The sequence below is a fragment of the Parambassis ranga genome, unplaced genomic scaffold, assembly GCF_900634625.1.
Source record: "Parambassis ranga unplaced genomic scaffold, fParRan2.1 scaffold_60_arrow_ctg1, whole genome shotgun sequence".
Taxonomy (NCBI): Eukaryota; Metazoa; Chordata; class Actinopteri; family Ambassidae; genus Parambassis; species Parambassis ranga.
The window spans coordinates 25,843-47,054 of NW_021144806.1; the positions used below are offsets into that span (position 1 = coordinate 25,843).

At 46.6% G+C, this 21,212-nt stretch overlaps 5 protein-coding genes across 8 annotated transcripts; 2 read left to right on the plus strand and 3 right to left on the minus strand.

Annotated features, from left to right (window-relative positions):
* Positions 1-900: 900 nt before the first annotated feature.
* lta4h (leukotriene A4 hydrolase) lies at positions 901-5,185 on the minus strand. The gene is made up of 19 exons (XM_028398765.1): positions 4,865-5,185; positions 4,235-4,365; positions 4,039-4,159; positions 3,671-3,739; positions 3,494-3,598; positions 3,368-3,420; positions 3,211-3,283; positions 2,916-3,056; positions 2,816-2,839; positions 2,665-2,735; positions 2,488-2,599; positions 2,259-2,403; positions 2,078-2,181; positions 1,936-2,006; positions 1,806-1,860; positions 1,636-1,731; positions 1,478-1,560; positions 1,295-1,399; positions 901-1,186 (listed from the first exon to the last, which is right to left on the minus strand). Exons 1-19 carry the CDS (start codon positions 5,168-5,170, stop codon positions 1,057-1,059), a joined length of 1,995 nt encoding a protein of 664 aa, XP_028254566.1. The 5' UTR covers positions 5,171-5,185; the 3' UTR covers positions 901-1,056.
* A 2,856-nt stretch (positions 5,186-8,041) lies between these two features.
* dennd6b (DENN/MADD domain containing 6B) lies at positions 8,042-13,021 on the plus strand. The gene is given in 21 exon segments (XM_028398786.1): positions 8,042-8,257; positions 8,259-8,339; positions 9,070-9,108; positions 9,181-9,223; positions 9,300-9,409; positions 9,561-9,641; positions 9,723-9,828; positions 9,907-9,986; positions 10,066-10,128; positions 10,197-10,252; positions 10,333-10,455; positions 10,541-10,636; positions 10,750-10,844; positions 10,913-10,978; positions 11,046-11,110; positions 11,218-11,307; positions 11,422-11,475; positions 11,548-11,657; positions 11,734-11,836; positions 11,917-11,991; positions 12,646-13,021. Coding segments are annotated over 21 exon segments (1,725 nt in total). The 5' UTR covers positions 8,042-8,191; the 3' UTR covers positions 12,769-13,021.
* A 222-nt stretch (positions 13,022-13,243) lies between these two features.
* gcc1 (GRIP and coiled-coil domain containing 1) lies at positions 13,244-16,581 on the minus strand. Of its 3 annotated transcripts, XM_028398774.1 has the most exons (5): positions 16,453-16,581; positions 15,930-16,324; positions 15,339-15,743; positions 14,614-15,261; positions 13,244-14,543 (listed from the first exon to the last, which is right to left on the minus strand). In XM_028398774.1, the coding sequence occupies exons 3-5, from the start codon at positions 15,726-15,728 to the stop codon at positions 13,287-13,289; spliced, it is 2,295 nt and encodes a 764-aa protein (XP_028254575.1). In that variant the 5' UTR covers positions 15,729-15,743; positions 15,930-16,324; positions 16,453-16,581; the 3' UTR covers positions 13,244-13,286. The 3 variants fall into 3 exon arrangements, with proteins under 3 accessions (XP_028254575.1, XP_028254574.1, XP_028254576.1); XM_028398773.1 differs by lacking the exon at positions 15,930-16,324; XM_028398775.1 differs by lacking the exons at positions 15,930-16,324; positions 16,453-16,581 and adding an exon at positions 15,852-15,873.
* Positions 16,582-17,135: 554 nt separating this feature from the next.
* On the plus strand, positions 17,136-19,608 carry LOC114431181 (ADP-ribosylation factor 4). The gene is made up of 6 exons (XM_028398782.1): positions 17,136-17,352; positions 17,735-17,815; positions 18,374-18,483; positions 18,613-18,684; positions 18,778-18,903; positions 19,076-19,608. Exons 1-6 carry the CDS (start codon positions 17,286-17,288, stop codon positions 19,160-19,162), a joined length of 543 nt encoding a protein of 180 aa, XP_028254583.1. The 5' UTR covers positions 17,136-17,285; the 3' UTR covers positions 19,163-19,608.
* A 185-nt stretch (positions 19,609-19,793) lies between these two features.
* Positions 19,794-20,973, minus strand: lamtor4 (late endosomal/lysosomal adaptor, MAPK and MTOR activator 4). Of its 2 annotated transcripts, none has more exons than XM_028398783.1 (4): positions 20,824-20,973; positions 20,484-20,677; positions 20,079-20,196; positions 19,794-20,007 (listed from the first exon to the last, which is right to left on the minus strand). In XM_028398783.1, the coding sequence occupies exons 1-4, from the start codon at positions 20,864-20,866 to the stop codon at positions 19,910-19,912; spliced, it is 453 nt and encodes a 150-aa protein (XP_028254584.1). In that variant the 5' UTR covers positions 20,867-20,973; the 3' UTR covers positions 19,794-19,909. The 2 variants fall into 2 exon arrangements, with proteins under 2 accessions (XP_028254584.1, XP_028254585.1); XM_028398784.1 differs by having other exon boundaries at positions 20,594-20,677; positions 20,824-20,971.
* Positions 20,974-21,212: the final 239 nt, after the last annotated feature.

Here is a 21,212-nt window from a genome sequence, read left to right on the forward strand (position 1 = left end):
TACAAAAATGTTTAGTTGCTTTTTACACATTTATTTTCCTCTCTGATGTTTAATAATGTTCTACATGTTGGTCTGCATGTTGCATGAACATTTGAGGGGGACAGATTGTGTTTGGATGTTTGCAGGCAGTTTCTATGTGGTTTCTTCTTTTTGTAATTCTCCATTGCCTAATGTTAGCTGACAGATTATGGTGAAACAACTGAGGGCAGAAAGAGGAAGATTAAACATCCTGTTGAGGCTGCAGCCTAACCAAGTCTCAGTCTAAAATATGTTAGAGCTTTCACAGGAAATCAGTTTGAAAGTCTTCTCAGGAACAATCCTTCTCCTCACCTACAAGGCTCTACATGGACTAGCTCTGTGATATCTGCAGGACCTGATAGTACCGTATGTTTCTAAGAGAACATTCAGATCTCAGAGTGCAGCTTTACTTGTAGTTCCTAGGATTCATCAAAGTCGAATGGGAGGACGAGCCTTTAGCTTTCAGGCACCTCTACTATGGAACCAGCTTCAGTTCATGAGGCAGACACCACCTCCACCTTTGAGAACAGACTAAATCCTTTGTATTAAGTAAGGTATATAACTAGTCTAATGTATAGTGTGTAGGGCTGATAGGTGTGGTGACGGCCAATTTGTAGGTATGACTACATCCAGTTAGAGTAAGACAAACAAACCTTTAGTTTTTATCATGCTGCTAAAAGCCTACTCTGTTGGGGGCACAAACAAGATCCACTGAGCCTGATTGTAAAAGATGCTATCAAATTAAATATTTTGAAAACAGAAATAAATGTAAGCAGTGAAAACACTGATTTCTGTGCTAAAGCAGGAAAAAACAGAAAATGTGAGTTCAACAAAGTGTAGTTAGATTTTAAACTTCCTCTGAATGAAGGACATGACTCAGAGTTCAGGTCAGTATATTTCTTTATAAAACATTTCAAACTGACAGAAAAACAAAGATTCCACCAGAAACAGATCACTGAGTTTAATACTGACAGACTGTTTTCTGGTGTTACACATTTCTGGTTAACTGTCTGCTTGTTGCTTATGTTGTTTCTGGTGTTACAGGCTGCTGGTGTCCACCTTCAGGTCCTTGCTGACCAGCCCAGCAGTGACTGGATGCATCGCAGCTCGATGGGCCAGAAACACGCAAACGGCTTCATCGCGATACTTTTCAAAGTTAAAAACTTCCCTGAAGAAAAGCACACGAGTCGGAGACTGAAGTCAGAGGCCTGAACCGTAGGGAACTGACGTGGCAGTGAAATGAAGTGGTTTTAGTTGATCTGAAATGTATAAATACCTGAAGAGTGGTCTGGTAAACTTCATCCTACCCTGCTCAGTCGCCATCTTTAGCGCCATGGGAACTGCGTCCTCCCATCTGGACCGAACACACAGCCTCAGCCACCTGCAGAGAGCAGCCCCTCAGCACAAGTCTTGCAAGAGGAGGTAGGGATTTCACAGACTTCTGCTCAAAGACTCTCACCTGAAGCGGATCTCTGAGTTCATACATGCATTGAGATTGTAAACCTCTTGCATCTTCTTCACATGAGTCAGAGGGAGCGGATCCTGAAGGAACAAACTGTCAGTGAAGGGACTGAAGAGCTAAAATGTTAGTGCACTGTGATGAGTTGAAGAGTGTACCTCCTGAAGCAGCAGTGACAGGAACTCAATGAGCTGGTGGGAGGAAAGCGTCTTCACGTCAGACTCCTTGAAGACATTCAGGTTTTGATCTTTGGCCTGATGGGGGACAGGTGTTTGAGCCTGAACATGCAATCAGCTAAATCAGGTTTTAGGCCAGATGCATGACTTACTTTGATCCAACTCTGAGTCAATGCAATGCAGGCATCAGCCAGTGTGGTATCATAACTGGAATACAGCAACAACCAATCAGGACAAGCAGGTCAGGTTTAAACAAGATGGAAGTCTAACGGGTCCACTTACTCGGGTTTGACTGGAGGCATCCCCGGCGTGAACATCCAGCCATTCCAGTCCACCTTGTTCAGGATGTCCACCTGAGAGACGAAAGCACATTTTAAACTGAACAGGTGACCAGAGGTTAAGCTACACATGCAGGTATCCTCACCTTGTCCTTAAAGTAGGTATACAAGTAGTTCTTCCACTCATTGGTGGTGACGCTGCTGTAGGCAAACAGCTGGATGTACGACTTCACAAAACCCATAAACACCTCTGATGGAGACAAACCCGAAAGTGTATCAACACAGGACCAGAGAGCAGGCGAGTGCTTGTGTGTGTGCAGGTGTTACCTGGCCCTCCCATCAGCTCCTCCAGGTGGTACAGAAGAGCGAATCCCTTCTCATAGGGGACTGAGGAAAAGGCTTCATCTGGGTCAACGTCCTGCAGACTGGGGACTAGGTTAGTCACAGGGTTGTTGGCACCAAAGGTGTATACCTGAAGGGTGACATGCACAGGTGAGGCAAAGATGAAGCCAGATCGACCAACATGAGAAAATCAAAACCAGATTCAGGTTCTCACAGACTCCTGCAGGTCCTTCCAGCCCCCCATGGCCTTAAACTGCCTGAACTGTTCGCTTTCCATGCACCTGGCAATCATCCTCTCCAAGTAGACTGTGTGACCCTCGTTCAGCCTGAAAACACAAGGACCAGCTAACATCTGTGCTCATCAAAATACTCTGTTTGTGTCAATGTTTACCAGAAGTGCTCCCAGGTCTTATTGGTGACCAGGTTCCCAGTCCAGCTGTGAGAGATCTCATGGGCGATCACCTGAACCACACATTCACAAACACCTACATGACATGTCTGCTGTCACATCTGTAGTCATGTGAAAGGAGTGTTGTACTTACGTTAGACAAAGATTTGTCTCCTGCCTAGGACACAAAAAGGAAAGAGTTAATCCACACTAACGGTCACATTGCCATCATCACCAGCTGTGTTAGTATTTACCAAAAGAGTGGGTGTGGCAAAGGTCAGACAGGGATTCTCCATGCCTCCATAAGGGAAAGATGGAGGGAGAACCAGGATGTCGTACTGACCCCAAACATATGGTCCAGCAAGGTTCTCAGCTGTCTTCAACATGGTCTCAGTCTAATGCCCAAGAGACACAGATAGCAGTAAAGGATCATGTGACACACAGTGTCCAGGAGGAGACCAAGCTCCATCAGTCCTCTCTAGGCTCTACATGTCCACTATGTTCTGTATATTCTCTCAGCAGATCTCTGCAGCTGCTACGGTGCCTCACCTCAGAGAACTCGAACGCTGCTTTATCCACAAACTCTTTCTCAGACCAGACTCTGGATCTCGGACCGATCTCCCTATCGCCCAACCAAAACACAGGAACCCTGTTACCAACTGCAGGTAAGGTGGTAACATAACTACACAGGTGAGAAGGTACGTACCTGCTTTCCAAGGCTCCAACCACAATGGCTATCAGGTAGGAGGGCATGGGCACCTAAGGTCAGAGAAGAAAGATTCACCTCTGATGTCACATAACCTACAACCAGGAAGAAGGTGTGAAAACCAACCGGCTGCCTGAACCTGTAGACAATACGGCCACTGTCCTGAGGATCCACTGCATGTCCATCTCTCACTGCACTCATCACAGCCACCAGGTCCTTAGGGACAGAAACCTGGACAGAAAAGACACGTGTGAGTGTGAGTGTGAGTGTGAGTGTGAGTGTGAGTGTGAGTGTGAGTGTGACCTGAGCGTAGTAGGTGTGTTTGATGGATGGGCTGTCCTGGCAGGGGACCATACTCCTGCAGTGATGCGCCTGCAAGACAACAAGCAGGGTTGTAAAAACTAGAGGAAGTCAAATGAAAGCAGTCTGAACCAGTGAAGAAGTGACGCAAGCTGTTTCACAAAGTTTGATGTTTCAACAGTTTAGCTGATGTTACATTAAAATATGCTGCTACTACAACTTACTTTCCCTACGGGGGGGGGGGGTGTGAAAGACATAATAATAACTCTAGAGGACAGAGAGCTGAATCCCTTCTTAAGAACGATCAATAGTTCATACTGTTGTGATCTACACCGACGCCGAGGTTTTGGTGAGCAGGAGCTGAGGCTCACCTGACACTGGCTGAACAGGTAGGGCTGCTTCTTTCCAGCAGTCTGCTCGGGTGTGAGCCACTGCAGGGCTGTTGCTGATGGAGATGTCTCATAGGTCACCTCCACAATCACATGCTGCCCTCTGATTGGTGCAGACAACACAAGCAGTTGTTACATTTGTTGAAAAGGCTTGATGTGACAAAAAGTAGAGGGTCACCTTGAGAGGTCAAATGGCAGCGTGATGTCCAGTGGTGTCCCCTTGAAGCTGTGCTTGGTGCCCAGACTGAACCGTGCAGGCTGACCATTGGCTGACACCGACTGGATCTTCAGGTCCCTGGTGTCCAAAGTCTGCAGCAGATAAAGCAGCACTTTTATTAATGACGTTTTGACCGCCACACATGCTGCATCAGCACACCTGATAACCAGTCACCTGTCTGTACCTGAGCAAAGTACACCTGAGGTGTAACAGCACGCTTGCTCCATTAGTCAGGGGGTAAAAGAGGCAAAAACGGGTCATAACCTTTCACACTAAACTCCATCTGAATAACGCTGGCAGGCATGAGACATGTTTTAATCACACACGTGTTGACTCCAGCACCTGGAGCCGACTGACAGAGACCCAGACCCGAGCCTGGTTCTTCCACACTCACCCGAACATACCTGAGTTCTAACTATGTGATATATATATATATATATATATATATATATATATATATATATATATATATATATGATGATCTTAGCACAAACCAGACTCCGTGTAAATGATGCCGGTTCGTACTTCATTAAGACTATTAGCTCGGCGCTAACCGGAGCAGCACCGGAGCACCGGGTACGTTGACGTTACCAGAGAAGAGAAGCGGTCCTCCAGAGCCTCCACCGTGAGATCCACCTTCCCTCTGATCACGTGTCTGTCGAAGTCCAGGTGCAGCACCAGGTTCAGGTGTTTGGTGACGCACTTGGTGAAGGAGGAGAAGGAGCACGGGTCCATGGCTGCGATCTGTCCGGTGTCTTCAGAAAGACTGAAGGGATCGTAACAGGCGCCGCTGAACTGTCTGAGGCGCAGGCGCAACACGCTGCCGGCACATCCGGTCTTTTCACAGTAAAAGAGGATACGCAGAACGCACAGACTTTTATTTTTGAAGGGTTTCATATCTTAATATGGATTTTAATGACTGGATCCATACTCCACGAGAACAGAGAACTCGCTCCTCGATGCCGACGTTACGCCCACAAAATGACGTCATTTTCTCTCGGAGAGCCTGTTCTGCATCTCCCTCGGACACATGGCCCGGGCAGAACTTTTTTCTCTCAGTACTGTGCGAGTAATACGCCGTCGTAGTGCGAGAACAATTGTGTGATTGGTCGGAATTTAGTGGGCGTGATGAATGTGGAGAAGCGCAAGAGATTCTTCAGGCGCAGAACACACTGATAGAAGGAGGAAGTACAACGATGATGGACAGTTTAGATGAGCAGCTGGCAAACAGCTCCTGGAAGGAGAAACACGGCGCACAGAGGAGAGTGTCTGTACAAAAGGTGGCGATAAAAATGAACCCCAGTATTGATCACGGCGTTTAATTAAACACCGGGAGACGGGATGTATTATTGCAGACAGTCATCCACACGTTCACAGAATTAAACTCACACAGACCAGAGGTCTGCTACAGTCAGCTACACTGACCTTCTATCTATTGTCATGCTGTACACCAGGGGTCTCAAAGATATTTTGTGCCCCTCCCCACTTGGCTTGCCCTGTGCATTTTATTTTTATTATTAATTGCCCCGTCAGTATTTCTCTGATATGTAGTTTGAATTTTTTTGAAGAGTGACAGCCTCCGTTCTGCTCGGCGTGTCGTTTCTGTCTCTGCATGCTCGCACATCCCCCCCCCCCCCCCCCCCCCCGCCACACACACACAGGCGTGCGCACACACCGCTACTTTAAGACCCCTGGCCTACATAAATGTCATTGTGTGTACTGTATCTCCAAAGGTACAGCAAATAACTCATTAAGGAATATGACATGCAGTTTATTTAGTAAACAATGTTTAGATTTTAATCTTAGTGAAACTGAGGGAAATTCAGGCCCCCCGGGTAAGTTGAGTTTGAGACCCCTGCTGTACACCCTCTTTCCTGAGAATCATCAGCTCGTTAGGCCAGGTAACCACGACTGTGCAAACAATTTGCAATACAATTGCATTGTCAACCTTTTGTGTGTGACGTGTGCTGGGTGGGAGGGCCGTATGCACACAATTCTCGCGGAGTATGGTACCTCCGTGCCGAAACGAACTTTTTTTTTACTCTTACCACCCGTGGAGCGAGTTCTCTGTTTTTGTGGAGTATGGAACATGCTTTACTGGAACTATATCAAACATATAAATTCAAATTACTCCTTCTGTCTTTTATAAATCAGAGAGTTTTTAATAACCTCTATAAAGTAACGTCTATCATTTTAACTTTAATTGTTTTATTAAGCTGGGTTTGGTTTTATTTATGCTTGGTCTCAGTCCTGTTCTGTCCAAGCGGCAACCTTCGGGGCTCAAAGTTGAAGCCCATGCGGAAGTGTCAAAACTTGTAATTCACGCTGCAACAGCTGGGGGTTGGCTCCAAAAGCGAGTAATTTCCCATAGACTCCCATGTTAAAATGGCCGATTTCACAGCAGAAAAGAACATGTTTACGGCCTGGTACAAAAAATCGCTGTGGTCTCAGATGATAGGTTCTCTTCTAGTGTCAATTGTAGGGGGGGTGAATTTTTTTACAACTCACTCGTTAGGGCCCGAGCACCGAATGGTGCAAGAGCCCTATTGAAACCCTTAGGATTATTAGGGCCCGAGCACCGAATGGTGCAAGAGCCCTATTGAAACCCTTAGGATTATTAGGGCCCGAGCACCGAATGGTGCAAGAGCCCTATTGAAACCCTTAGGATTATTATTTTTTTTTTTTTTTTTTTTTTTTTTCCCCCTCCGAGATCGCATTTTTGGAGGCCTTAACATGCCCAAAAACTCACCAAACTTGGTAGAAAAATTCATTCGCCCGAAAAATTTTGAAATTTGCTGACTTTTGAAATGCACATATAAAAATGGCTCTATAGCGCCCCCAACGCGTAGCCCCTCTGGCCGGTTTGACACAGGATTATGAAAATTGGCACACATATGTATCACCTCAAGACGCACAAAAAAGTCTCTTGGACCCCCCCTCCAAACCCAACAGGAAGTCCGCCATTTTGACTTTTGTGGCCATTTTTTGCCTATTTTTGACCCTGCTTCAAACTTTTCACGCCTCACATACTTCATGCAATTGAGCTGAAATTCACTGTGTCCACTCAGGACACCACAGGGAATAGAAGCATTCCAAACTCTTACAAAAGTCTTACGGTGTGGTGGGGGCGTGGCCTCAAAGTTGACCGTTCGCCATTACAAAGGAACTCGCTGTGTTTTATGCAGTACTACCCATATACTTTATGCAATGTGGACAAAATCTTACAGTACTGCTATGGACCCGAGTCTGAACAGATATATATGCTAATAGGATGATACGGTCATAGCGCCACCTACTGGTAGCAGGAAAGTTTGGTTGTAAACCATGTGTTCGTTGTATCTCTGTGGAAATAAGAGGAGGAGAGCATAGCACAGGAGAGTATAGGAGACGAGAGCATAGGAGAGAAGACTGCGATGACCCTGCGGATCGCAAGGTGCGCGAGGGCCCGCAATGCTGCTTGCAGCTTTAATTTCAATTGTATTCGGACTTAAAATTACGCCTAATTATGGGCGTTGCCGCTTGAGTGACAGACAGTTGACCTATCACAGCGTGAGTTTCCTGCTTCCACGATCGCCCGCCCCCCTAAACCCCGCTCGTGCTCCCCCTCTTTGTCCATATTCGGAGTTTTAGTTGACGTGACGCTGCCAACATGGCGGCGGTCATCACGTCCCGGAACCTCCCACTGAGACTCAAAACGGCTCTTCAGAAACAAACGGGTGACGTCACGGAGGCTCTGTCCATAGTTTTTACTGTCAATGGTTCTGTCTCGATAATATCTAGGAGAACAATTTGCAGCTCCTTGCAGTTAACCGGGTCTCCAGCAGGGGGGGCCTCGGTGCGCTCTCCTTCTAGACAGGCACGCTTGATGGAGGACCGGAGGATGAGGCGCGGAGATGTCGGAGCTGTGATACGGTCGTTATGAATCCGTTTAATGGATCCGCTTCTCCCCGACACGACGAAGCGGCGGACGGCGGGGATAGCCGCCTTATCGTGGGCTCGCTTCTCCGCCTGGCTGGAGTGTGTGTGTGTCGTTACCTTCGACCTGGAGCTCGGACAAGCCATCGAGGTAGGTTAGCTTAGCATCCTTAGCAGCCGATTATCACTAGTTTTTATACTGAGATGGATGGAGCAGGTCCGAGGGTCTGATTTAAATCAATCGAGAGAGAGAGAAACAGACACACACAGAGAGAGAGAGAGAGAGAGAGATCGAGTGAGTAAGAGATACACACACACACACACACAGACACAGAGAGAGAGAGAGAGACACACACACACAGAGAGAGAGAGAGAGAGAGAGCGCCACAGACAGCATTTTATACCCAAAGGACAAACGTTTTTTCAAACATAACCTCTGATGTTTTGCTTTATATTGGATTGTTTAAAGATAAGATAATCCTTTATTAAATGTATCTGCAGAGAAGAAACTCAAAACGACATAACTGTATTTTAATAATGTTTGGATCAGGTCTAGAAGGATTACAGAGGACTATTGATACCAAAGCCCAGCAGTCAAATTCAGCCAGCCCATAAATGTCAGGGACAGTTCAGGAGGTTTCAGTGTCTTATTAGCAGGCCTTCGCTTTTTAATGATCCCAGCAACAACACAGGGTTAAGTCCTGACACCCTCTTTGTTTACTGGATCAAAGATTTCAATAAAACGTTTATGCTGCTGAGTTCTGGTGAATCCGGACCAACAACTTACTTTTATGGATTAGGTACTACGTAATGAATATCTGAACATTGGAGTTTTGAATTGTGTGTAAGTGTTCACAATGTGTGCTTGTGTTTATTTCCAGCTGGTTTATCCTCAGGATGTGAAACTTACTGAAAAAGAGGTAATTTCTTGAATTAACATTGATGTTTACACATCAATCACAGATTTATTGATCTTTCCTGTAACTTGTCAGAAAACCAGCATCTGCTACCTGTCCTTCCCTGATTCATACTCAGGTAAACTCTGGTAACACAGAATAATGCTGTGCACGTCAGAGGTCAGAGGTCATGTGATTTGTGTGTGATTTCCCAGGATGCCTCGGGGATACTCAGTTCAGTTTCAGGTTACGTCAGTCAGTCGGACGCAGAGCTTTAAGGTCCACGGACGACATTTACAACAGAGACGCCCCGGTCACGCTGCAGGTGAGGCAACGGGGGACACAACTCATTGATTAGTCAGTTGTTGATGTGACTGTGTATCAGTTAATAGCTGATATGCAGTCATGCTTTGCGGTGTCTACAGCCATGTGCACACAGGAAGTTGACCTCTGTTTTCTCTTCTGTTGTTACTCAGAGAGAAGCGGCTCATTTCTTGGGTTACGTGTATTTTAGACAAGTGAAGGATGTCTCTGTGAAGAGAGGCTATTTGCAGAAGGTCAGACTTGCCTGAACTCACCTGCTGATAATGATGATGGTCGTGTGATGATGATGGTGCTTATGTGGCTGTGTGTTCCAGTCCCTGGTGTTGGTGTCCAAGCTGCCGTACACTCACCTGTTCCACTTGCTGCTGCAGATCATCGCTCCTGAGTTCTTTGAGAAGTTGGAGCCCTGCCTTGAAACAGGTGATGTAATGATGTACTTGGAACTACCTACCAATCAGATCTTCCTGATCTTACTCTGTTTTCTACTCATCCTTGCAGTGGTCAACGAGATTGACCAATGGCCTTTGCCCGTTCCTGGACTGACCCTGAACCTGCCTGTGATGGGTGTCATTTTACAGGTGAGAAAGGGGGGCCCTGCAGCTGAGACCCTCACTCTTCGTGAATATCTCAGACAGGCTCTTTGTTTCTTTGTGTCAGGTGAGAATCCCTTCAAAGACAGACAAACCAGGAGGAAGTCCGGTCAGAGAGGCTGCTAAAGAGGTCAGAGTCTTTCTGTCACCTGGTTCTTGGTCCACTGTTCTGTTGTTAATAAGGCTTTCCCTCCTCAGAACCTCCTACCAGCTCCAACTCTGCTGCCGACCATCCATGAACTGGACCTCTTCAAGTCAGTGATACATCCTCCTCTTGTCAAGTTTAACAGTTTTGAACCATGTCATCTGCAGTGTCATCCTGTATCCTGCTCAGGTGTTTCCAGTCTGTCCTGGTCCATCTGCAGATGCTGTGGGAGCTCACATTGCTCGGGGAGCCGGTGGTCATCATGGCGCCGTCTCCCACCATCTCCTCTGAAACCGTGCTGGCTCTCATCAGGTAGCTGATTTTTAATGTGGCCCTAGAAGCCAATCCAGAAACAGTGTTTATGTTGTCATGGTAACGGAGTCTGTGTACCCCTCAGCTCCATCAGTCCTCTGAAGTACTGCTGTGACTTTCGCCCTTATTTCACCATCCATGACAGTGAGTTCAGAGAGTACACCACCCGCACACAGGCCCCGTAAGTCTGACCTGAGCACCTACCACCAGATGAACACGCACCTGTACTTGCTGTGTGTATTTGTTGAAGGCGTCAATGCTCCAGGTGTGTTCACCTGTGTCTTTTTTTGTTAGACCAAACGTTGTTCTGGGCGTCACCAATCCGTTCTTCATTAAAACGTTTCAGAACTGGCCTCATATCATCCGACTGGGAGAGATAAGGATGGCAGGTAGACCCCACTCTTCTTCTTTTTGCTTGTGTGGCACTTAAATAAATCCTGTGTCCAATCACTTCCAGGTGACTTACCGAAACAGGTCAAGGTGAAAAAACTGTCCAAACTGAAAACCCTCGACACCAAACCAGGTAACACTGCCGCTCACAAATATCAACTGCAATACAGTGTGTTCACAGTGTGTGTTTGTGTGTGCAGGGATCTACACGGCCTACAAGACATTTATGCACAAAGATAAGATCCTCATAAAGAGGCTGCTAAAGGTCAACAAACAACACAGTATGAAATAAACACATTTATACACACATGTTTACACGAACATTCAAACTCAGTGACGTAAATGTGTGTGCGTGTTGGGCGGGGGATTCAGGGGATTCAGAGGAAGAGACCATCAGAGGTGCAGAGCGCCATCTTGAGGAGGCATCTGTTAGAACTCACTCAGAGCTTCATCATCCCACTGGTGAGAAATGAACCAATCAGCTCATCACAATGTCATCATAACCAAATCTGATTCATCCAGTCACAGACCAGGATTCTCACAGACCCACAGATAACCTTGTGTCTCGTCTGTCAGGAGCGGTACATGGTGAGCCTGATGCCACTTCAGAGGTCTGTGACGCCCTGGAAGGTAAGCAGGAAGTGATGAGGTCACAGTGATGTCAACATGGAGACAAAGCCTCTAAATGTGTTTCCTGTTCAGACTCCTCCTCAGATTCGTCCCTTTAGTCAAGACGAGTTTATGTCCACTTTGGACCTCACGGGCCCTCAGCTAACCTCTCTGCTCAAAGGTGACTGGGTGGGACTGTACAGGTGAGTCTTACAAGGATCGGTTTGTCTTCCTGGTTTCAGGCCTCATTGTCACTTTGTTGTCATGAACTCCTCTCAGGAAGTTCTTCAGGTCCCCAAACTTTGACGGCTGGTATCGCCATCGACACAAAGAGATGACACAGAAACTGGAAAGCCTCCACCTAGAGGTCATCTGTGATGCTGTGAGTCACGTCCTTAGCTGTGACATCTGTGTCCATGTTTGACATGTTGCCCCCCCTCACCCTGATATGTCCCCTTTCAGGACCTACTGGGCTGGACCAAAGACAAGTCTGAGGTAGAGATTGTAGATCTGATCCTGAAGGTCAGAGAGAAACTGGTGAGTGTATTTAAGCTCTTTCTCTTAATGACCAGGGGCCATATTCAAAAAGACTCTCAGTGCTAAGAGTTTCCCTTAGTGGTGAAATTCTAAGAAAATTCTCAGAATTATGATGTTTTCTGAGAATTTCCCCTCATAAGTAAAGATCTTCACCAAACATCTTAAAACATGTTCAGAGTAGAGAGGAGAACTTTTAAGTGTTCCTTAAACAGAGAGGACAAAGAGGAGTGTGTATTGCTAGTAATTAATTTGGGTCTTTGGTGAGCTGATCCACAAGAACCGTTTCCATTTTGTTTGCAGGTAAATCTGCTCCAACCAGCGCCTCTATTTAACAGACGGTAGCCACAGAATGGTGATGACAGCTGAGCCAGTAGTCCCAACTTATCATACAGGCCGAATTCCATCCAAGCCCTTTGTGTTGATGATCAATGTGTCGCTTAACAACAGGGTCAACCTCCTCACTGAGATCAAACCTTCAGGCTGCTCCTTCCTCAGAGTCGCTCTGAGAACATTTTTAAATCACCTTTAAGATCAGAGTCCTTGCTAAGATTTTTAGTCTAAGAGCTGTCAGAGTATTCTCAGAGTCTTTGTGAATATGGCCCCTCATCTTTATCTGTGGACAGGAAGTGCATCTGACAGTGCTGTGTTTTTCAGAATAAGGCACGCAGGCAGCAGCTGCAGGTCAGAGACGGAGTTTTTGATAAACTGGAAGCTTTTATAGACTCCATCATCAGCTCACTACCTGAAGACCTGCAGAGTGCGCTGAACACACGCTGACATCTGCAGACTGTACTGAACACACACTGTGTCACCTCATCAACAAACATGCAGAATAAAAAAGGTTATGGGTTTTCAGGGGTTGAACTCTGATGCCTTCACTTCTGAAGATGTTTAATTTATTAATGATTATTATCCTCATTGAACACAGTCTGAGCTCATTGAATGTAAAACTAATAATCATCACAATAATAACAATGTGTTCTTTGGAAAGTAAAGCCTGAATCAAACACATTAAATGTTGTTACAAACAGCTGTGAACACAGTCTGAACTTTTACAATGTTGATCCTCTGATCATTAATATAATATCAGCTTGTAGATTGATCCTTCAAAAGAACGTTAACAGAAACATCCAGGAGAAACAAAAATAGTTTTAATTTCAGTGAGAGAATCAAAAATAAACATCAGTGATCTCACAGTGACACTCGTTTATGTTTAAATACATTAAATCTGATTCATCACAGGATCAGTCGATCCAAACACTACATCCTGAGAGCATCTTCTGGACACTTCCTATTCACTTCCTGTTGGCAGACCACCAGGTTGACCCCTGCTGTCTCATGACATCATGTTTCTCCTGTGGGCTGAAGTGCAGGATGGTCAGAATGGCAGTGAGTGTCTGCTGCCTGCCGCTGGCATCCTGCAGCGTCAAGAACTTGTATATGACGTTTTTCAGGTACTCCATGTTGGCACCTTCTCGCCTTTGGTCTCGAATCACCTTGTCCAGCTGCTCCCGCAGCTCTGAAACTTCCTCATCATGTCGCTCTCCGTTGGCAATAAGCCTAGCCTGCAGCTGATGAATGTCCTCCTCCAGGCGGTTTTTCAGCCGCCTCAAGCCGCTCACTTCCACCTCCTTGCGGGCGAGCTGTTCAGTGTACAGCAGCAGTGTGGATTCAGTGGGTGCCGCCTGCCACAGGGCCTGGCTGATAATGTCGGCATTGCTCTCCTGGCCAGCATCGTGCCCCTCGTCATCTGATCTGTTAGCGTCACTAAATGCCGGGGCTCGCAGCCTCTCAATCTCCTGGTCCTTCTCGTCTAGCAACGCCATGGTCCTCTCTCTGTGTTTGTGCAGCTCAGCCTCCAGGCGCAGCAGCTCGTCATGGTGCAGCGCCTCTATCCGCTCCACTTCCAGCCGGTGAGACTGATGCAGGGCTGCCACCTGTTTCTGCCGGTCTTCCAGCTGATGGCGGTGTCGTGCCTCGGCCTCGTCACTCTGGATACGCAAGTTGATGTACTTTTCTCTCAACTCTGACAGCTGGTCCCGGACCTCCTCCAGCTCCTTGGCCTGGCAGCCATCTTTGACGTTCTTGTTTTTTAAGACGACCTGTGCTCGGAGTTTGTAGCGTTCAAACTCATCCTTCAGCTGCCGCAACTCCTGTTGGTACATCAGCACAGAGGTTTTGTCAACACTGAGCTCTGCCTCCTGCTCAGCCAGGTCCAGGATATCCTGGTGTAGGTTCCTTTGAGCTGCCTGCAGCAGGAGATTCTGCACTTTCTGGAGTTTCTCCTTCAGCACACCAACATCCAGCTGTGACTCATCCAGGCTAAGGTCAGAGGTTGACCTGCTGGAGGCAGCGATGGCTAGTGTTTTGTTCTCTGTGTCAAGCTGCATGATCCGGTCTCGAAGTCTCTGAGCCATTTGCTGATCGCGCTGCCTTGCCTTCTCACAGGATCCCAGCAGCTCCGACAGCTCCGACACTCGCTGCTCCAGACCGGCAACCCGGATCTCTGCAGCCTGGGCACGCTCACAAGCACGCTCCTCTGCCTCGCACACCTGCAACACACACAGAGTCGTGAGACATCAGGACACCTGTTCAGTTATGGCGCACCTGTTTTGAGCTCACCTTCTGGGTCTCACTGTGGATCTGTTGCTGGAAGTGGTTTTTCAGTGTCTTCAGTTCCTTCTGCAGCTCATCCACTCTAGGATCTGGTTTCTTCTGGTCCTGCTCCACATTCTGCAGTCTTCGCCTCAGGTTATCTCGCTCCTCCTTCACCTGGTTCAGGTGAGCCTCATACTCTGCTCCTCGGTCCATGGCCTGTGACGTCATGAGGAGGGCAGTGCTGGCATCCTGTAGGCGCAGCTCTGCGTCCTGTCGCAGGTCTCTCTCCTGCTGCAGGATCCTCTGCAGCTCTCTGAGCTGCTGGGCATGGTCGCCCTGCTCCTGCTCCCGCTCATGCTGCTGTGTGATGACGCGAGCGCGGCTTTCAGCCAGCTGCTGTTGCAGAGCATGCAGCTCTGCCTCCTGCTGCGCTGTCAAAGCAACCAGCCTATCTTGCTGCTTCTCCACCTCTTGTTTGAGCTGCCGCTTGTCGGCCTGAAAACTCGCCTCCATCCTAGACTTCTCCTGCGTCACTGTGGCCAGGGCATTGGTGAGCGTGCTCAGTTGGCTCTTAAGCTGGGTGACTCGGCGGTCTGCTTCCACACCAGGTGGAGTTGTGGTTTGCTGCTGCTCCACCCCCATGATGTCAGGATCGGACTCGGGCCTCAGTGGCTGCAGGAACATCACATTAAACACAGCTCACCCTGTGATGCATCAAAACATTAACATGCCTTTATTTTCAAACATACCACTGAGCTGGATCTTCCTACTGGTTCTATCTGGTCCTCCTCGCTCTGGTCCCCCTCGCTCTGGTCCCCCTTGGTCTCACTGGGCACATCCACAGGTGCTACCTTGTCCACGCTGTCTTCACTATGCAGCGAGCTGCCATCTTCTGGGACGTTTACAGTAGCTGCAGCAGCTTCTAGGCTCTGCTGGTTTAGGTCCACATCCTGGGTCACTGTAAGGACCTTCAGACTGGCCTCCAGAGCTTCCTTTTCCTTCAGAAGGCTTTTGTAGGCTTGGACCACATCCTTGAAGCGAGTCTGGTATTGGACCAGCTGTTTTTTCTGGGATTCGATGATGTCTAGCAGCTCCTTCCTGTTGGGTCCACCTCCAAAACTCATCCCAAACTTCTCCATGATTATGGTGGTCAACTGGGAAAACAGACATAATTTATTACTTCACAACAGAACCATCAGCACTCCATGTATCAATCGTATATTGATTATTATTTCTTAACATATTTAGCTGGATTAATTTACTGATCACTCATCTGTGATCTGAACTGTAGTCAGATCACAGGTGTCCATGGAAACGGATTACAGCTGTTAATGTGTTACATTGGTGGGACTGGCTGATGACCCAAGTGGACATCGTTGTCCTCCAAAGAGTGTCCTTTGTCTTTGAGGTGGAGGTGAACCGCTGAGTCCTGTCCTGTGGAGGTGGCTCTCCTGTGCCGAGCCATTTTTCTGTGGAGTGGTTGTTTAGTCTCTCCAGTCTCCAGGTCAGAGCATTCCTTACTGCACTGCAAGACTCTGTGTGTTTCTGGGAGTTTTATCCAGCGGGTGAACCGCTTTCTGTTTTTCTGTCGCCATGGTTTAAAATGGGTTTCTCTGATACTCCTGACACACATGGAATGACAGTGTTCTTTATCCGCCGGTTGTTGTCATCTTTCCTGTTATTTGTGCGTCTTCTGGCTTTGATAACTGCCCAATTCTGTCGCTTCACCCTGTCTCTAATAGTAAACAGGACTGGGTAGTTTTTTTCTTTCAAATCTGTTCGTTTAAACAGAACACGGCTCTCAAACTGAATTAACTTCAGTGTTCAAATCAAACACGCGAATCAGGAACTTTCACTTCTTACCTGAAACCAGCAAAGACCAAAACTGTGCACGTGCTGAAATCAATTGACTGTCAAAACATATATTAATATATGACAAATATATAATACAACTCAGTCTCATCCGTCAACAGCCGCCATGTTGGATAAAACCGGAACTGAACGAGCGGGAGGAGGCGGGAATCTGATGATACGTTCACCGGTGCCACGGTCGTTGTGGTCATCATCTCAGTCAGATTATTAAATGCAACAGACAACGAACAGGAAATAAAGTCAATAAAACACTTCAAAATAGGTCTCAAAAATATCGATGGAAAAACACATTTAAAGCGCAGCTACAGGATTCTTTTAATCGTTTTTCGCAACAGTTTTCATTTTTTTTTTCATTTTTACACAGAAAATAAAATTTAGCCTAAAAATATAATAATATGTAGAAACTATAATCTATTACATTAAAGGCGAATTTGTTACAATTTGCAAGTTTGCTAACCTATAATCTGATTGAACTGCTAAATAGATTAAATTACCGGTTAATTGTTTTGTTTATTCAATACGTAAGATACGTACGGACCTTTCTGTTGCTCTGCACAGTTATGTAAATTGAACATTAATTACAATTAAGTTATCTCTGAAAAACACACTGAAACTTGAACGTAGCATTTTCTACTGATGTCAATAAAGATTTTTCAAACCCGTGACGTCAATTATTCCGCGTTGGCCTGGACGTGGCACCGAGGAGGAGCTGCGCCCACAGTCCGCTGTTGTCCACTTGTTTCCCGGCCCTGACCACCAGCCTTTCCCGGAATCACCGGTGAGATTTTCACCTTTCGCCGCTAAACCGGGGCATCTTTAAGAAAATGGGTCTGACGATCTCGTCCCTCTTCTCCAAGCTCTTCGGAAAGAAACAGATGAGGATACTGATGGGTAAGCACTGCGGCTAGGCTAACTTGCTCCGAGCTTACCGGCCCGGCACCGGCAGGAGCTTGAAAAAACGCCTCGCTCTTTGACTTTTAAAGTATAATGGACTTAATTTAGTTTGGTATTAGCTGTGAGGGCCAAATATTTTTAACTTTAATTCCACCCGAAATACAAAACACCACAAAAACAGAGTTATAGAGCTAACGTCCGATGCTAACGCTCAGAGCTAACGGAAGCTGTCGTAGAGCTGCTTGGACTGTCAGATGCAGGTTCTGTCAACTTTCTATCAGATCTTAACCCTTGCAGATTAACTCGTTTGAAGACAAGATTGGTGTTTTAACCCGGTTCCCCGAATGTAAAGTGACTTTACAGTGTGTTTTACTTTCAGTCGGTTTGGACGCAGCTGGAAAAACAACGATCCTGTACAAGCTGAAGCTCGGAGAAATCGTCACCACCATCCCAACTATCGGTAAATAACCATAAACCATCTAGTTGTTTCTTTGATCAGACGGTTTGACCTGAGATTTACCTAAAAACTGATCGTTGAACCTGGGGCAGGTCAGTTTCAATAGCTGTGATCAAACTAAAGAGGACTGCATGTGAAGCTAGCAGGCTACAGCTCTGACATGTTTCAGTTTAGGACATGGAGCAGGTGAAGACAGTTAAACTCACTTTACTTCTGACTTCTGTCAGTCCTAAATCATAGATAGACATATGGTGGCGGCACTGCCCATGGCAGCGTGAACTTTAAAGCCGGAACGTATCGGGGTGGGTGATGTCGAAACCTCTGCAACAGTAGCTGACATGTAGCAGGCTGCAGGTGAAAATAGTAAGTGGACTGCAGAAGTCCAACACAGTCAAGGTGGTACCTTGTGGGTCAAACCCCATTCACTGTCCCACACTGTGAAAGATGTCACCAGGGAAACATGTCCGTGTCTCTTTCTGTGACATATTGGCTCCACTTTATCGCAGAAATGATGAGGATACCTGTTTATTTTTGTCATCTTGATTACACGTGTGTTTCCAGGTTTTAATGTGGAGACGGTGGAGTACAAGAATATCTGTTTCACTGTTTGGGACGTGGGCGGTCAGGATAAGATCCGACCTCTGTGGAGACACTACTTCCAGAACACACAGGTACTGACCCAGCACACACAGAACCATTAACACACCACAGGTGAACTACCAGAGGCAGGCTGGTGTAAGGAGAACACGTATGTTACCTGTGGAATGAACTTGATATTGATCATATTGATCCATGCGCAGGGGCTGATCTTTGTGGTGGACAGTAACGACAGAGAGAGAGTAACTGAATCTGCTGATGAGCTTTCAAAGATGGTGAGCCATGCTTCATACATTATTATTATTGCTCTCTCATGATATGGTCACTGTTTAGCTGATCAGATTCCGTGTCCCTGTTTCTGTCTGCAGATCCAAGAAGATGAGTTAAAGGAGGCAGTGCTTTTGGTGTTTGCTAACAAGCAGGATCTTCCGAATGCCATGGGAGTCAGTGAACTCACCGATAAACTGGGTCTGCACAGCCTGCGTGGCAGAACTGTAAGGATCAATAATCAATCTCTGTTTCTGTATGGAATATTCACACAGAGACACACAGAGTGCAGCAGGATCAATACATGAAACATTGGAGTTTATCGGACAGTTCTGATTAGTTTAGTTAGGTATTTAAATGTTCATTTTTATCCTCCTAACTTGTTTGTATTTCTTGCAGTGGCACGTCCAGGCCACCTGTGCAACTCAGGGTACGGGTCTGTACGAGGGTCTGGACTGGCTGTCCAATGAGCTGTCGAAACGTTAGGCCATCTGACGGGAAACAGGAAGAACCAGACTGATGTCACGCGTACAAACTGAGGAGGAGGAGCATTTCACAGGACTGTTTTTTTGGGTTTTTTATTAAATTATAAATGTGTGTCTGTAGGAGGAAGTCATGGACTCTGAGATCACCTTGGTTTCCCATTATCCTCTTGTTCTTCTGTTCTTCCTGCAGGTGTTTGTTAGATCTGTTTGTTCTTTTAATCCGCAAGTTTTAACTCATGTGACAGGATGTTGTGGAAGGAGAGGAAGGGCTTACAGGGGGTGACAGTAACTGAGGGGCAGGGCTGGATTTAAGGCAGGTGACCGGTACCTGGTTGTGTGATGACTCATTCCACAGAGCCGAACCCGACGGCCTCGTCATTCCTTATTAATGTGAAGACGAAGAAACAGAGACGACGACGATGCAATAAAGGTTTTTTTTTCTTCTCAGGTGTTTTGGATATTTCTTGAACAAAAATTTTCTGGTTTCATTTTAAGAGACAAGAAAGATTTCAAGTCTGTGTTTAGTTTGATTTACTGTTGTGCTGCCACTCAACAAAAAAAACATTCTTAGTAAATCATTTTTGTAATTAAAAGAGATTGATGGGCAAAAACAGCTGCTCAAACAACAAAGGTTGACTTTTCAGGGTTTTATTTAGGATTACATATAAACAAACGCACTCGGCTCTGACTGGATCGCCATCATCCTGGCTGCACTTCAGACACCACCACCACCACCACCACCTGGCTGTCAGACATTGATCGGTTCCTGCTGGTTGTGTTGTCGTTTGACCACAAACACCTTCTGACCAGAGACGGTGATGGCGTAAACGAAGTCCTCCAGAATAACTGTGGACAGAAGCTACACGTGAGACCAGGTCAGCCAGATCACCTGCACACTACTGAGGAGCACCTGTTACCTGACAGGCGTTTGAAGGGTGGCTCAGCAGACCCTGATAATCTGAAGCGACTCGCTGTTCGTACCATCTGCATGATTACACCTGCTGTGTGTTCATCATTCTCCAGCTCACCTGCAGACTGAACAGGTCAAAGGAGAGAAGCACAAAGGTTCTGATTAATTGATCATGTTTTGTCTGATTTTAAATGTAACGGATCAACTTAATGACATCTGATGGAGCTTCTGACGTTATACTGTAAACACTTTTGTTCAACCAGACTCTAAAGCCTGTCTGATCACAGCTCCTTTCTGTCGGTGAGTCCAGCATCGAGTCATATCTCTAATCATTTAACGTGTTCTTGTCGAAGTATTTCAGTTATCATAAGCACGTGACAAACTTATGTGGAAGAAGTGGCTGTATCCAGACCAGAAGCTTCCCTGTCTGATGTGACCGAGTGTACGGATGTCCCCCTGGACAGGTAACTGGATTTTGGTTTGGTTGTGTTTGGTCTTTGCTGGTTTCTAGGGAACACTCACGGCCAGAACCCCCTCCTCGCTGATGACCAGGTACCCGAGCTGATCCGGGATTCGCTCCAGACCGGCAGTCAGCGCGGCTGTCGTCTGAAAAACACGGAGAGATATTCTGATGCTAAAAGGCTAACTGCTAAAAGGCTCGTTAGCGTCAGAAACTTCTTCGGACTGTAAGGTCACGTGATGCTGACACGGTCAATGTAAACATAAAACAAACAATAAACGTTAAAACTCACCATTCCTCCGCTGTTGTTTCAACGAGCTGCGGCTCCGCAGCATTTCACACTTCCGGTGTGAGTCTCACGTGACAGCTGCGGCCTTCACGCGCTTGGGGACATAAGCCAGTGAACAGGAAACAAACCTGCACACGTCACGAAATGCTCGACGCACCAAAAACACGTGGATCGTGGTTTGAACGGAACGGACATCTGACGGGAACGCGGATGAAAGAGGTCATTACTGAATGGAGCTTTGGAGGAGCACCTGAAGGCAGCGCGGTGCGCGCAAAACATGACGTCATTGTTTCCTCTGGTCTTAAAATAAAAAGCACGCAAAAATAAGTTGTAATAACGTGTAAATTAAAACGTCATTTAATAATATGTGACTAAGTAGCAGCATCATTTAC

Excerpts from the sequence above, each read along its gene's own strand:
- lta4h (XM_028398765.1), bottom strand. The coding sequence starts at position 5,170 with ATGAAACCCTTCAAAAATAAAAGTCTGTGCGTTCTGCGTATCCTCTTT. Across the intron at positions 3,421-3,493 it reads TCTACAGGTTCAGGCAGCCG|GTGCCCATGCCCTCCTACCT; the intron begins GTTGGTTTTCAC and ends CTCTGACCTTAG. Across the intron at positions 3,284-3,367 it reads GTTGGAGCCTTGGAAAGCAG|GGAGATCGGTCCGAGATCCA; the intron begins GTACGTACCTTC and ends GTTGGGCGATAG.
- gcc1 (XM_028398773.1), bottom strand. The coding sequence starts at position 15,728 with ATGGAGAAGTTTGGGATGAGTTTTGGAGGTGGACCCAACAGGAAGGAG. Across the intron at positions 15,262-15,338 it reads TAGGAAGATCCAGCTCAGTG|CCACTGAGGCCCGAGTCCGA; the intron begins GTATGTTTGAAA and ends ATGTTCCTGCAG. Across the intron at positions 14,544-14,613 it reads TCCACAGTGAGACCCAGAAG|GTGTGCGAGGCAGAGGAGCG; the intron begins GTGAGCTCAAAA and ends TGTGTGTTGCAG.
- LOC114431181 (XM_028398782.1), top strand. The coding sequence starts at position 17,286 with ATGGGTCTGACGATCTCGTCCCTCTTCTCCAAGCTCTTCGGAAAGAAA. Across the intron at positions 17,353-17,734 it reads ACAGATGAGGATACTGATGG|TCGGTTTGGACGCAGCTGGA; the intron begins GTAAGCACTGCG and ends TTTTACTTTCAG. Across the intron at positions 18,685-18,777 it reads CTGATGAGCTTTCAAAGATG|ATCCAAGAAGATGAGTTAAA; the intron begins GTGAGCCATGCT and ends TTCTGTCTGCAG.
- lamtor4 (XM_028398783.1), bottom strand. The coding sequence starts at position 20,866 with ATGCTGCGGAGCCGCAGCTCGTTGAAACAACAGCGGAGGAATG. Across the intron at positions 20,678-20,823 it reads GAAACAACAGCGGAGGAATG|ACGACAGCCGCGCTGACTGC; the intron begins GTGAGTTTTAAC and ends CGTGTTTTTCAG. Across the intron at positions 20,197-20,483 it reads ATCAGACAGGGAAGCTTCTG|TCTGCAGGTGAGCTGGAGAA; the intron begins GTCTGGATACAG and ends TGACCTGTTCAG.